The sequence below is a fragment of the Mustela erminea genome, chromosome 17 (genome assembly GCF_009829155.1).
Source record: "Mustela erminea isolate mMusErm1 chromosome 17, mMusErm1.Pri, whole genome shotgun sequence".
NCBI lineage: Eukaryota > Metazoa > Chordata > Mammalia > Carnivora > Mustelidae > Mustela > Mustela erminea.
Window position 1 is genome coordinate 41,887,355 of NC_045630.1, and position 13,809 is coordinate 41,901,163.

General features: G+C 55.6%; 1 protein-coding gene across 3 annotated transcripts in view; it reads right to left on the reverse strand.

Moving 5' to 3' along the window:
- Positions 1-13,809, reverse strand: part of CACNA1S (calcium voltage-gated channel subunit alpha1 S) — a 68,263-nt gene that overhangs the window by 18,061 nt on the left and 36,393 nt on the right. For all 3 annotated transcript variants that reach the window (XM_032318913.1, XM_032318912.1, XM_032318911.1), the window contains exons 16-28: positions 13,686-13,755; positions 11,304-11,436; positions 10,534-10,663; positions 9,496-9,555; positions 7,775-7,881; positions 7,213-7,300; positions 6,858-6,965; positions 4,205-4,257; positions 3,771-3,917; positions 3,101-3,302; positions 2,477-2,635; positions 1,029-1,139; positions 224-307 (exon numbers count right to left, since the gene is read on the reverse strand). In XM_032318913.1, coding sequence (XP_032174804.1) covers positions 224-307; positions 1,029-1,139; positions 2,477-2,635; positions 3,101-3,302; positions 3,771-3,917; positions 4,205-4,257; positions 6,858-6,965; positions 7,213-7,300; positions 7,775-7,881; positions 9,496-9,555; positions 10,534-10,663; positions 11,304-11,436; positions 13,686-13,755 — 1,452 coding nt within the window. The remainder of the gene's footprint in view (positions 1-223; positions 308-1,028; positions 1,140-2,476; positions 2,636-3,100; positions 3,303-3,770; positions 3,918-4,204; positions 4,258-6,857; positions 6,966-7,212; positions 7,301-7,774; positions 7,882-9,495; positions 9,556-10,533; positions 10,664-11,303; positions 11,437-13,685; positions 13,756-13,809) is intronic.

Here is a 13,809-nt window from a genome sequence, read left to right on the forward strand (position 1 = left end):
CCACAACAGCTCTAGCCCTGGGCAGCCTGACACATAGATTATGTCTGTCTGGAATCTGAGTTACCTGTCCGCCCTGTGAGCTTGTGTCTCCCAGCATTTCCATCTTTGTAAATCCCCTGGGTGCCATGCTACACACACACACACCGGGTACCCCACACATTTCCGGGGAACGAACAAGTGCTCACACCCCACCCCGGTGTGGCTTTGTGTGCCCGATACTCACGTCGATTTCACTGAGGATGACGTCGATGATGCTGCCGATGACAATCAAGAAGTCAAACACATTCCAGGGGTCACCAAAATAGCCCTGGGAAGGACAGCATGGGAGAATCCGAGGGTGAGCTTTAGTGGGAAGGAGTTTGGGTGGCCAGCACACGGTGGTGGCCCCCAGCCAAGGTAATGCAGAACGGCCAAGCCGGGCCAAGGTGGGGTGCCCGTGGCTCTACTTTCCACTAAGGCTCCCGTGTGACCACACAACCCACTACTCCTTCTCCCTCTGGCTCTGTATTTCTCCTCCTCCAGAGTACAACATGGTTGGAGGGGAGAGAGAGAATGCTTGAGAACTCAGAATCTGGGTTTCTGGTCCAGATAGGGAACTCTTTTTCATCTGCCCCAGATCGAAGTCCTGTCTGAGGCTCCATAGTGCAGAATTGCAGCTAGGGTAGGGGGTGGCCGGGCAGGGCTGGGCACGGTGGGAGTGGACTGGGGAACCAAAGACACAGCAAAATGCTCCCCCAGCCCTGGGCTTCCTCTTCAGAAGCTTAAAGGGAGGCAGGGAACATAAGAAACCCTCAATAAAGGGCGCTGGGAAGAGGCAGCCAACACTTATGGCCATCACCAGTTCTGGCAGCCTGACTATCTCGCGTACCCTGTGTCCGAAGGAGGAAATGGGCCGAAGAGTGAGCAGGGTGGGAGCAGAAGTGCTGGACGAGGGGGCCCTTCAGTAGAACGAGACCAGTGTGGCGGTGCTCCATGAGAAGGTCCCCTTCCCTCCAGGCTCCACCTGCCCCCTGTATCCCCGCACTCACCCTGGCCTTGAACGCCATGAGCTTGAGGACCATCTCCAGGGTGAAGATGATGGTGAAGGCCACATTGAGGATGTCTGAGATGTGGTTCATCTCCTCCGACTGGTTGTAGTGCTATGGAGAGGCACAGGAGAGGGGGCTGGGAGGGCCTGGCTTCCCTGCCCTGCAGGGGGCATCCCAGAGCTCTGTGCTCTTCCCAGACCACCCAAGTCCTCTTCGTTGGGTTTCCTGCCCATTTTCTTTTAAATCTCAGAAGACTGAGTGCCTGTTTTGCTACCCCCTGAACTCCACCAAGTCTGAAGGATCCCACAGAGATGGTGAAAGGAGGAGGTGAGGGTCCAGCTGGTCCACCTGTGGGCTCCAAGGCCAGAGCTCACTTCCAGATCAGTTACGGGATGACCGGGAGGGGAGGCCCCCCAGCAGGGCTCGGGGACAAGTCCCACCTAGTCCCTGGAGCACAGGACCAGGAGAGAAGCTCGCTGTCTCTAGCACTGGTGTGATCAGCAGCCACAGGTGTACTGGTGGGCCACCGAGCTCACCAGGCGGACTGTATTCACGCTGCCCCCCCAGCCCCCCACCCCGTGACGGCGAGATGATTAAAGCAGGAAACTTAGCCCCCTTGCTCCACCCCTGTGATCCTCCTTCAATCTATTTCCTTATAACATTTGCTGGGAATCTCTTATTCTTTTTGGAAAGCTGACGAAATCCCACTTTTCCAACAAAACCTTGCCAGGTAGTTAGTTCAGAAGGATCTGCGGGCCCCTGCCCTACCTGGTCTTACAGGACGGCCTAAGTCTGGGCCCAGTTCAGACTCAAACTTGAGCCACTGCTCACGGCCCTCAGTAGGACCTGGGCCTGCCGGCCCTGTGACTCCTCTTTCATGTCCTCATCACCCAGCCACACGGGGTCCTGCGGCTGCGGGTGTCTCGGGCTGCCTGGTGGCACCATTCTATTTATACAAGCCTGATGGGAGCTGAGGCTTCTTTAAGGTTTGCTAACGATGCTGCTGATTAGGAGAGTGTCTATAAAGTATGCTCAGCTCCCAAGAGACACCTGTTCTGTGAATATTAAAGCCATTTTTCTCGAGACCAGAGCCAAAATTCCAACCAACTCCATCAGCCACATTTGCAACAGCGGAACATAAACCGAGAAGGCGCTTTCTCCTTCCTACGCAGCCTTGTGCTTCTGCTTAGCCATCTCCTGTTGACTGACTCTGTAGCTATTTATATGTGTGAATTCCTCTTAATAAACCGGTGGGTGCCCGGCAACAAGGCCTGGGCCCAGGGCACTCCTCTATCCCCCTTGGTACCTCACCGCACCATGCCCAGTACCTGGCAGGTGCCGGAAAAAGTATGGGGGGTGGGGCAGGAGCCAGGACCCCTGCCCTCCCCACCTGCCCTGCCCCGCCACCTGTCCCTCAGGGGGACAGGTGTCTCCTAGGGGGCCCTTACCTGCATGCCCAGGCAGATGGTGTTGAGCATGATGAGGGCAAACATCAGATACTCGAAGTAGGACGAGGTCACGACATACCACACCTGATACTGGTACGGGTTCTTGGGGATATAGCACCTCAGCGGGCGGGCCTTCAGGGCGTACTGCACACACTGGCGCTGGGATACAACGCCACAGGGCGGGTGAGCAAGGAGGGCCCCCCCCCTGTTCTCACGCTCTCATGCGTGGGCTCGAGGACACCCTGCCTTCTGGTCAGCCAGGAGCCGCTGAGGCCAGGAGCTCATGGCGGATGGGCTCTGCAGGCCTGTTGAGGGGAAGGGGTCCAGTGGGCCCGTGGGCTCCCCCTGCACTTCCCCAGCCTATTTCAAACATGGCTCTTGTCCCAGCCAGGGTTCTGAAGGGTCTCCTCTGGGAACAGTTAGGGTTCCATGAGCAGACTCCCACACCACCAACTCGTGTTGCTTCATGTTAGGGAATGAGTCAGAGATGGGGTAGAGTGCGTGGAGGCTGGGTCTGGGCATGAAACGGAAATTCTAGGGTCATCCTTAGCCCTGGGACTTTCACTAGGGCTCAGGCCGGCAGAAGGCCCGCTGGGGCTCTGCTCCCCACCTCAGCCCAGGCACCTGGTTCTTGTCCAGCTCACAGTTCTTGTACTCCGTCTCTCCCTGCTCCTGGAAGGTGACAATGACGAAGCCCACAAAGATGTTCATCATGAAGAAGGCAATGAGGATGATGTAGATGATGAAGAAGATGGCCATCTCCACTCTGTTGTTGTAGATGGGGCCCGTGTCTTCCTTGTATGAGTCTATGGCCTGGTAAAGTAGCCTTGGGAAGGGCAGAGAAAAGCCTGGGCTGGCCTGGAGCGATGAGGCAGAGGGTTAGGCCAGGATGGGTGGGTTTTATCCCACTGGCCATGGGGAGCCAAGGGAGCTTTCTGAACCATCAAGCGACAGAAAAGCAACCATGCCCGAAAATGCTGGAGCAGGTCCTGGAAAGGGCCTGTTTTTCCGTGGGATGGCTCATCTACCCAGATCAATCACTAGGGCTCCCCATGCGGGCTGAGAAGCCCACACCTGCTGGGGAACTAGGGACACTTTGTCAGCATTTCCAGGTCAGGATATCTTCGGAGGTCCAGTCAACACACAAGTCCTTCAAACCCTCCAAGCTGGTGGGTCTGTTGAGCGCTTACCATGGGCCTGACACGGAGCAGCGAGGGCTGCAGCAGGCCGAGATGGCTCCCCAGCCCTGCCCCCACCGTGCCCGTGTGGGACCCAGGCCCCAACCCTCACTCACTGAGGCCATCCCTCAAAGGTGGAGACTGTGAAGAGTGACATCATGGCCGAGAGCACGTTGTCAAAGTGGAAATCACTGTGTACCCACTGGCGTGGGCGCAGCTCCATCTGCGTGGGGTCCCCGTCCTTGTACACGTAGTAATAGCCTCTGGGGGTGGGGGAGGCTCAGTTACTCCCCTGGGCAAGGCCTGGCTTCCTCCTTCCCACGCGAATCCTCTGGGCCCTGGGCAGTGAGCATGCCGGAGAAAAAAGTCCCAGACCGGGGACCAAAGGGGACACTGCTGGGTCCTCCCTCCCTGCAGCTACCCCAGGAAAGGTACTTTAGAACATTCCTACTGGACCTAGGGGCTCGGGTTCCCCAGGTCCCTCTCACACAAGGTCCCCTGTCCAGTGGCCGTCCCACCGTGTGTCCTCAGCCAGCAGCGCTCCGCCCACCTGCACTCCTTCTCTGTCATCTTGGATAAGTCATTGCAGCTGAAGAACTTCCCCTGTGTCCCCGAGGAGGAAGGAGGGAGAGAGAGACACATGTGGTCACAGAAACAGCATTCAGTGGGCAATGGAGGTAAATAGTGGGAGTGAGAGGGAAAGGCAGGGCATGGGGAAGGAGGAGCCTGTCTGTTCCTTAAAGAGGGGGCAGGACCCCAGAAGGGTCTTTCTCCTTCCCCATCACCCATTCCCTCAGCTACCCTGTGGGCTTCCCCACCAGGCCTGAGGCTGCCAAGGCTGAGAAGCAGGTTCCTTAGCAGGAGCCTTGGCTGCAAGCCCCAGGCTGGGCCTGAGCAGAAGGAAATACAAACACGCTTGGCCCGGCTCCTCCCTCAGGCAGCCCCCTTCAATCTACCGCTGTAGGACACCCTCTTGGGTCTCCCCATTACAGATCAAAAAGAAGTATTGCCTCACCTCCCACTTTCCTTCTCCTGCAGGTGGGGTGGCCACAGGGCTGCCGTGGCAATAAAAGCCACAGGAATGGAGCCCAGCGGGGACCGTGAAGGTACACATTGTCTCAAAGTGAAGCAGGGATCCCAGCATGGGATCCTGAGGGCCTGAACAGGTCCCAGCACTGTGCCCCCCAGACAGATTTCAGGCAGATCGGTTTTTTTTGTTTTGTTTTGTTTTGTTTTTTATCTACATCACAGACTGGGCACCCACGGAAGTGTTTGTTTGGAGAAAAGAAGTTGATTGCTAGGTCTTCATGTGGCTAAATTAAGTTTGAAATCCACGGAATCTGGTTGGGTTCCCTCAAAGGCCCCCAGAGGGAACTGCTTCAGTCCAGGATACAGGGCTAGTAGAAGGCACAGCCGTCCTGCCCACTGCAGGTGCTTGCTGTTCCAGACACACCCCCTTTTCCAGTTGCCAGAGCAGAGTGGCGCCGGGGAGGCGGGTGACATCGGGGGAGAAGAGGGGAGAGGACACAGCTGCCACTGGGCAGTTTTGTGGGGACTTGAAACCAAACACTCAATTTAATACAAAAAGCAAACTCTTGATGTAATATAGAATGTATGCACAAGTGTCCACTGTGTAAAACGAGAGGTAAAATGCCACTTGTCACTGATGTCTAACCATTATCGGAATGGGCAGTCTTTTTTTTTTTTTTTAATTTTCTTTTTTTGTAAGTTTGCCAGAGAGGTAGAGAGCACAAGTAGGCAGAGCAGCAGGCAGAGGGAGAGGGAGAGACAGGCTCTCTGCCAAGCAGGAAGCCCAATGTGGGGCTTGATCCCAGGACCCTGGGATCATCACCTGAGCTGAAGGCAGCTGCTTAACTGACTGAGCCACCCAGAATGGGCAGCCTTTTGCTAAAAGACTAAAACACAGGAGAGTTTGGGGTTGTGGGACAGCTGTTCTTGCTTGGAAGGGACACAGGAGCCAAAGGAGGGGGTTGCTCATTCATTCTTGCAAACAGCATGTTGTGTGGGCCAACCACACTCCAGACCCAGGCTGGGTGCCAGAGTCAGGGATGACTCAGATACAGACTCTGCCCTCAGGAGGCCCCAGGGCCCCTGGCCTGGCAGCAGAGGGGGCAAGGGGAGAGGGAACGGGGCAGCCCTCCGCTGGTGCCAGGAGAAGGTCCCATGCAGATCACAGTGAGCACTGCTTTGAGGCTAAGCTATCACAATCTCGATGTGGTCTCCTAGGTGATCCCCCCCACCGCCACAGCCCAGGACAGTAACCAACAGGACCCATCTTCCTTCACATCATCTGGACTGCTGCTCCCCACCCGGACTGCTCTCCCCAAAGCCTGCTCCCTGCCCACTGGGAGAGACTTGGGTTTGCTTCATGACCCCTTCTCCTCTACCTTAGCAGAGGCCCTGGCCCAGAGAAAATGCTCCATGAATGTTGTTGAATGAACAAATGGCTGTAAGATGACGCCATTGCCTAAGTCTGACTGCGGTGATGTCACCGTGATTGTCACACTGTGGGTCAGGAAGAGATTGGGTCGTGAGAGGCAGTGTCAAGGGTGTTGGGGGATACACTTCGATGCCGATTTCTGTGTGATGGGCAGAGGCATCCGGAAATCAGCTGGGTGGGAGAGGACACCTTGCCGGGTAATTTCTAGAGAAGAACTGCAGAGCTGTGTCCTCCCAGGAAGGTGAGAACAGAATGAGGCAGCTCCCGGACTAGAATGATGGCCTCCCTCCCTCAGAGGCTCCTGGTAGATGTGAATGATGCCAGACATTCCAGGGGGGAGCATGGGGTGCAGCGCACTGAAGCAAGTGGAGTGGGCGGGGTGGGGTGGGGAGCATGTTTAGACAAGCCTGGCTGGATGGGAGAGGTGGGGGCGGTGCTCACAGGGCCAGCAGGAGGGGGAGGGACCTCCATCCTTAAGGAGAAGCCACGGAGAGCCAGGAAGACAGCAGGTGCCATGGCCACGGCAGCCAGCAGAGCCAAAGGGGCCAGGGAGGGGCATCAGGAAACCACATCCAGACTCCAGACGGCTGAGACTCACAGCCCAGCGCGCCCAAGGACATCGTTTGCACACTTTGGGGCTCCCTGGGCTTAGAGGCAGGGAACGGACCGGCTCCAGCCTTGGCCTGACAGCTGGCCCGGGAGCTAGGGAGAGGAGGCAGACTGCCCAGGCGGGCGGGCTCACCTTGAAGAGCTGGACGCCGATGCAGGCGAACATGAACTGCAGGAGCGTGGTGACCAGGACGATATTCCCGATGGTGCGGATGGCCACAAACACGCACTGCACCACGTGCTGGGGAGGGAGAGCTGGTCGGCCCTGGCCCGTCCTCACCATCCCTTGCTGCCTCACCGCTAGCAGGAGGGAGGGAGACGTCCACGGGGGACGCAGGGCTGCCCAGACTCATCCTTCCTATGCCCCCTACCCCGTTTGGCAAAGGGGACAGAACACACATCCCCGCAATGGCTGGGCTGAGGTCTCTTGCGTCGGGCCCCTGCAGCCCCTCTTTCCTGCTCCTGGGGTCCTGCACACGCCCTCTCACCTTCAGCCCTTTGGCTCTGTTGATGGCCCGGAGGGGTCGGAGCACCCTCAGCACCCTCAGGATTTTCACCACGGAGATGGCGCTGGACCTGGAGGAGGGCAGTCGAGGAGTGGGCACCGCCGGCCACCTGCTCCGGCCGCCTGCTCCGGCCTCCTGCCACTAGCCCGCCGCATCTGCCGCCTCTCTGCCTGGAAGCCCTCCAGTCTTTCCCCGCTCCTGTAAGCAGCATGTGTGCTCTAACCCAGGATAAAACCACCTCCTGCTAACGGGTGCCGAGCCATGCGGCACGGTAGGGGGGTGACCCAAAGCTAGGGGCTGTGCTCCCTCAGTGTAGCTGGAGGACTGCCTTCTCCTCTCCGCATCCCCCCCTACTCTCGAGGACACTGCTCTGGCCACTTAGCATGGTCCCTTTGGTCCAGTTAGTGACACCCCAGGGGACCCTGGACCCCGATCCATGGCCCCAAGAATTCCTCCCCTTGCAGCGTGGTGTCTACCAACACACAATGGGTGGGGCTCCGCTCTGAGGAGGGGACCACTTGGGGGTCACCCCGTCATTGCTCACTCAAGTCCCATGGAGATGAGGGACACAGCCACCACCAGCAGGTCCAGGATGTTGAAGTAGTTGCGGCAGAAGGAGCCCTTGTGCAGGAAGGCACCGTAGGTCGTCATCTGGGGGGAAGAGGCAGCATCCTGGGTGGGGGCGGGGCTTGGGAACACACCTGTCCCCGTGAAGTAGGGCTTTCCTAGGCAAGATTCGCCTCAGTCTGATCGCAAGGCACTCGCTGAGGCAGAGAGCTGCCAGAGGCTCTATCCTTCACTCTGCGCCTTGCTGGGTCCTCAGTGCTGTTCCCCCCATCCTCTGTTCCCAGTTCTGGAAACAGGACTTCTCACAGGCAGCTATGCTACCTTTGCTCTCTGAGCTCATCTCTGCTCACATGCCCCGGGGCGTCCCAGTCTCCTTTCCCCTGAGGCCACAGACTGGGGAAGCCCCGGCCCTGCTCTCCCCGACAAAACAGGAGGAAACCCATCTTCCTCCTCCCCGGAAGGCTTCTTCAGAAGTCGGCTCTGCCCTGAGGATTGCTGAGTCAGGCTGAACAGCCCGCGGAGGACGGGAAGAACTTCACCAGGCCCCTGACGCTTCCCCTGCCTGTTGCCCCACCTTCTTGCTGGTCCCTTAGCTTCTTTCCTGTGCTCTGTGATCATCTCCGAGGCCCTTTGCACAAACACGCTTGAAGTCTGATGGGCTTGAAGCCTTTCCTGGCATTGACGGTGACTTCGTCTCAACTCACCTTCCTGGCTTCTGAAGCCAGCCCTCCTGTTTTTTCTGTGCTATGTCCCAGCCCAAAGGGACCACTTCCTCCCCTCTGAGCACATCCCAAATACCTTCTCACAATGCATGTGCTGTTGTTTTGTCCTCCTGGACTGGCCTTGTTATCTCTCCCTAATGAAGTCCTGTCCAACCTCAAGGGTTAACTCTAAGCTACCACCTCCAGGAAGCCCTCTGGGATGTCAGGGAAGCCACCGTCCCTCTGCTCAACTCCTTTAGTAGTCAAAGACCCTGATATAAGGAACTGTCCTGAATTCTTATTGCAACCTGCTCTGGGCTATTCCTCCTGCAAAGCTCCCTTCTCCCCTCCTTATTCATGAAAGTGAAGGCTGGGGCTGCTGGGTCTCAGTTATAGACGGGCCCTCCCTCTGCCTCTCAGACCCTCCACAGGGATGGTGATGGTGTGAAATCGTGGGTCGGCCTAAGAAGGGGAGAGCAGTGATGTGCTATGGGTAAGGAGGGGGAGTGCCACGATAGGGCAGAGCTGCCGGAAATCCATCCAGAGCAGAGGTCACTTCTCTGAGGACCTCCGGAGAGAGGTCTTTCAGTCACATGTCACAAAGGTCTAGGAACAAATCATAGCTCCCTGGGTCTATTCTTAGGCTAACCGTGCCTTCCTTCTGCAGGAAAAACCCCCAAGGCTCCAGAGAGAAGGGTTGTGCTCCCTGAGAGGTGCAGAGAGACACACAGCCTGTGGGCTGGTTGTACTTCACATCCCCACCTGGCCACCTGCTCACCTGTTTGCCCCAGCTTATGAGCAGCAACCCCCTCTGCTCTCCTGCATCTGGTGAGTCCTTCCCTGATGTTCTCTGCTCTCCTCTTGCTTTTCCCGCATCCCCGCAACCCAACCTCTGAGTGGATGCTGCATGTAAGTCAGAGCCACATCAGGCCTGATGTCCTGGCCTATAGACACTGTTCTGTAGACAGATCCAGGCTGTGCTACAGCCTTCACTCACCTTGAGGACAATCTCTACAGTGAAGACCGAGGTGAATGCAATGTCAAAATACCCAAGGATCTAGTGACAGAGCAGAGGGGACAGAAGTCAGTGAAAAGAAGTACTGAACAATGATATCATTATTATCTTCAATGCCATCACCACCATCATCACCACCACCATCACCACCACCACCATCATCACCATCATCGTCGTCACCACCACCAGCACCACCACCACTACTATCATCATGGTTGTCACCATCACCCCTACCATCACTACCATTACTATCACCACTACTACCACCATCATCATCACCATAATCATCACCACTGCCATCATCGGCATTATTATCACCATTATTACCACTATCTTCATCACTACCACCACTGCTGTCATCCGCATTACTATCACCACCATCACCAGCATCATCACCATCATGACCATTACCATCACCATCTACCATCACCATCATCACCACTACCACCATCATGTCCACCACCACTACCATCACTGCTATTACCATCAGCACCATTACACCATCATCATCACTGTCATTATCACCACCACCACTATCATCATCACTACCACCACCACCATCATCGCCATTAACATCACTACCATTACCACCACGACCATCATCTCCACCATCACTACCACCACCACCATCACTACCTCCATCAATATCACCATCACCACTACCCTCACCACCATCACCATCATAATCACCACCACAATCACCCCATCATCATCATCACTATCACCAACATCACCACCATCCCCCTGACCACTACCACCACGACTACCACGATTGCCACCACCCCCCTCATCATTAAAACTAGGCACCAAGAGCCTGTCTGTGCTGTGTACTGTGGCAATACTGTTCCGAAGGAGTGGCTCGCGCATCTTGGTCCTCCAGGGACTTGAACTTTAAGAGACTCTGATGCCTGCAGCCACATAGAGCATACACTGAGCTCTGAGCAGCAGGGAGGTGTGCAGGTGGCTGAAGCCAGGTGGGGAGGGGTGCTGAGCTGGTAGAAAGCATGGATCCGCCATCACCTGATTCCTCACAGACTCGGCCCGGATGGGGTCCTCGGCGGCCAGGGCGGCGCTGCTGAGCAGGATGAAGAGCAGGATGAAGTTGGTGAACCAGGTGGCATTGACAATGCGGTGACACAGGACACGGATCCTGTAGAGGGACAGTGAGGGGACCAGGAGAACTGTGAGCCCTTGGGCACTCAGGCCTCTCCGGCCTCTGTAGGGCAGAGAGACCCTGGAGCCTGCATCTGAAAGGCCCTCTGGCTGGACATGCGGGGGGCTGGTCCACCACACCCCTCCTGCTGTTTCTGTGGCCTCAGTCCCCTCCCCCAGCCAAATCCCTGCCCCCACCCACCCCAGCACACCCCCACCACCCTGTGGTTTCCAGCCAAGCCAACAGAGCAGGCTGATCCCCATCCCGGAAGCAGACAGATGAAACTCTGTGAAGACTATAGTCTGTGTATATGTTAAAGGTTTAAGACTGTGAAGCCAGTAAGAACTACAGCTTCACCCAGTTCTCATCCCCCGTCCTGTCTAAAATCGCCCTCAACAAGGAAGCAAAATATACAAACCCTCTTAGCTGTGAGTAACCGCTAAGGTTTCCAGCATTCCTTCTCCCAGAGATACTAGCATTTTAAGCAGGGCACAAGATCTGAAGATAAGGGCATCAGTTTCTCACAGTGTTATGGTAGGCCCAGAGAATCAGGAGAAGGGGGGCCTTTTAGAGCAGAAACCAGCCACTTCTGAGAGCCCCAACAAGCACCCTGCACAGCAGCCGAGGGGCCACCCACTTGTTGGTGGGGCTGAAGATGAAGAAGGAGCTGGCTTCTGGAATGGGTACCGCTTTCTCTTTCAGCTGCAGCTCAGCCAGGGGGCGTGGTCGGGGGCTCACGGGGATCTCAGGCTCATCTTCTTCATCATCGCCTGTGCGGAGGGGAGAGAGAGAAGTTGGAGGCATCTTTACATACTTTCCTGTTCCCCAGGTTCTGTGCTCTGAATGCAACCACGAACCCCCAACCACAAACAAGTGAGGGTGGGAGCAGGCCAGTGCAGGCCACAGGGGTGTCAGCAGAGTCCAACCCAGGCATCTCCCTTTCCCCTTGGGGAATAGATCAGGGAAAACTGTCGGTCCCAGAACCCTCCAGAAGCGGGGCCAGGACCAAAGTCAAGGAGCCTTGCTGTTTCATCTTCTGTCTCAGGGCTGGACTCACCATCTCAAATGCTCGCAGTTGAGAAGTACAGGGGGGACTGTGCTCCAGAGGAGACGCGAGTTGTGGTCCAGGCTCTGCCCCTAACTTGCTGTGCTGACTAGGCAAGACCCTATCCTTCTTGGGTTTCAGCTTCCCAATTTGTGAAATTGATTAGGGGCAGGAGGCTTATTGAAATAGACTCCAAGTTCTTCTCCTGGGCTAGGATTCTAAAAATAATCATTTCAGAGAAGAACTGCCAGCATGGGGGGAAAAAAAAATCAATATCCTTAAGTTTCAGCCAGTCCCCAGTACTGAGGCAGATCCTGGGTTGGGGGGGGGGTAGAGGAAGAAGAGACAGACCCTCTCGGTTTATTGGCTAAGTCTCACGGCCTCACGAGACAGCACACTCCCTGAGCTCCTCAGCTGGGGTGAGCGGGGAAGAGAGGATCCAGTGATCAGACTGGAGGGCGCTGTCAAAGTCGGGGTGCCCCTCCCTGTCCAGGTCCTGCCCAGTCTCCTGTTGACCTCACCCCATAGCCACCTCACCGCTACTCCTCCTGGCCCTTTGGGGAAGCCCGGAAAGAGCCACTATATTCTGCTCTCTCCACTCGATTCTGCTCTCTGCACCGGCTCTCAGCTTCACCCCCCTTTCTCCTGCCTCACAACGAGCGTCCTAATGTGACACTGCCCATCTTGCCCTGGCTGCCAAGGACCCCAAAACACATCTTATGCTTAATGGAAGAAACTGTTCATTCTTAAAGTTAGCATATCTGCTTTCTTTTTTCCCTGTTTGTGCCCATTTTGTTCATTTTATTTTATGTATCTTTTGTCCTAAGCCTAAGGCATTTCAAATTGTCTTTTGGAAAGAAGCAGGATAAACATAGTCAACCTCCTTAGTAAGAACTCCCTTCCAACTGCTCACCCCACAACCCCTCAACCCTCTACCCTCCCCACTTCTTTCCAACCCTTACCCTTTCCTTAACCTCCCATTTCCTGGGTCACCCACTTTCCCCGGCATACCAGCCACGCTCATCTGCTAGGTCATGGTTGTTAGATGAAACAGCTTGAGATGAATTACTTTAAAACCCAAATATTCATTACTGGCAAATATTCATTACTGGAAGAAATATTATTAGTCCTGTCTCTATCAGCTCCGTGCTCCCCACACATCACTAGGCAAAATTGTTTCATGTGTTCATTCAATCTATTTATTGAGGGCCTACGCTATGCCATTTGGCGCACAGAAAGTCCCCCTGGAACTTGAGTCGCTGAGGTAGACAGATGCTAATCAGCGGATCCCCCAAAAAGCCATGAAGTTGCACCAGTGACCCCGTGCTCCCAGGACCCGTGAGGGAGCTAACAGGGAACCTCAGAGCTCTGGGGCTCCAGCCTCTTGCAGGTGGCTTGTTCACAGGAACCCAGCCTGGCCCCGCTCTCTCCACGGTGTTCTCTCCTTGGCACAGATGAATGGTTCTCTGCGGGAGCCACCATTTGCGAGACGTTCACGGTTTCTCTGTGGCTGTGTATCACCCTCCTGGCCACCCTACCCTTATCTCTTTCATTTCGATTTTTCCCACAGTGCAAGTCAATGTTCTATTTATTTCTGTTTCAGTCCAGCCCCCAGACCTGATGGACACTGAGGGGTGAGCAACCTGTCCGTCTCCCACACCACACAGACAGATGTCTGTGGTCTGCTCCACGTGGCCAGAAAACTTGAAAACGGAGTCCTCAGCACTGAAGTATGTAACAGGCACTCAGTAAATACTAGCTGAATTAAATGAAAACAGGATGTGTGGTTTTTTCTATCGTGTGTATTGTAGGGAGAGGCAGGCTTGCGGTGGCTCATATGCGGGACTAGGTCAGAAGGATGTCTCTGTGTCGTGATCCACTCGAGGAAGGATCCAGGGAGGGGACGCGCAAGAGCTTGTCCCTGGGGAGAAATCAACTCCCCAGCATATACCCCAACAGTCCCAAGACCCTCACCTGGGAAGTCAGCCGAAGGGTAAGGATCCTTTATTTCATTGACGTTAGATTCAAACTCATCGATTTTCAGCTGTAGGAATACGATGAAGATGAGGAATGCAGAAGCAGCAGTTTCTACTGACTG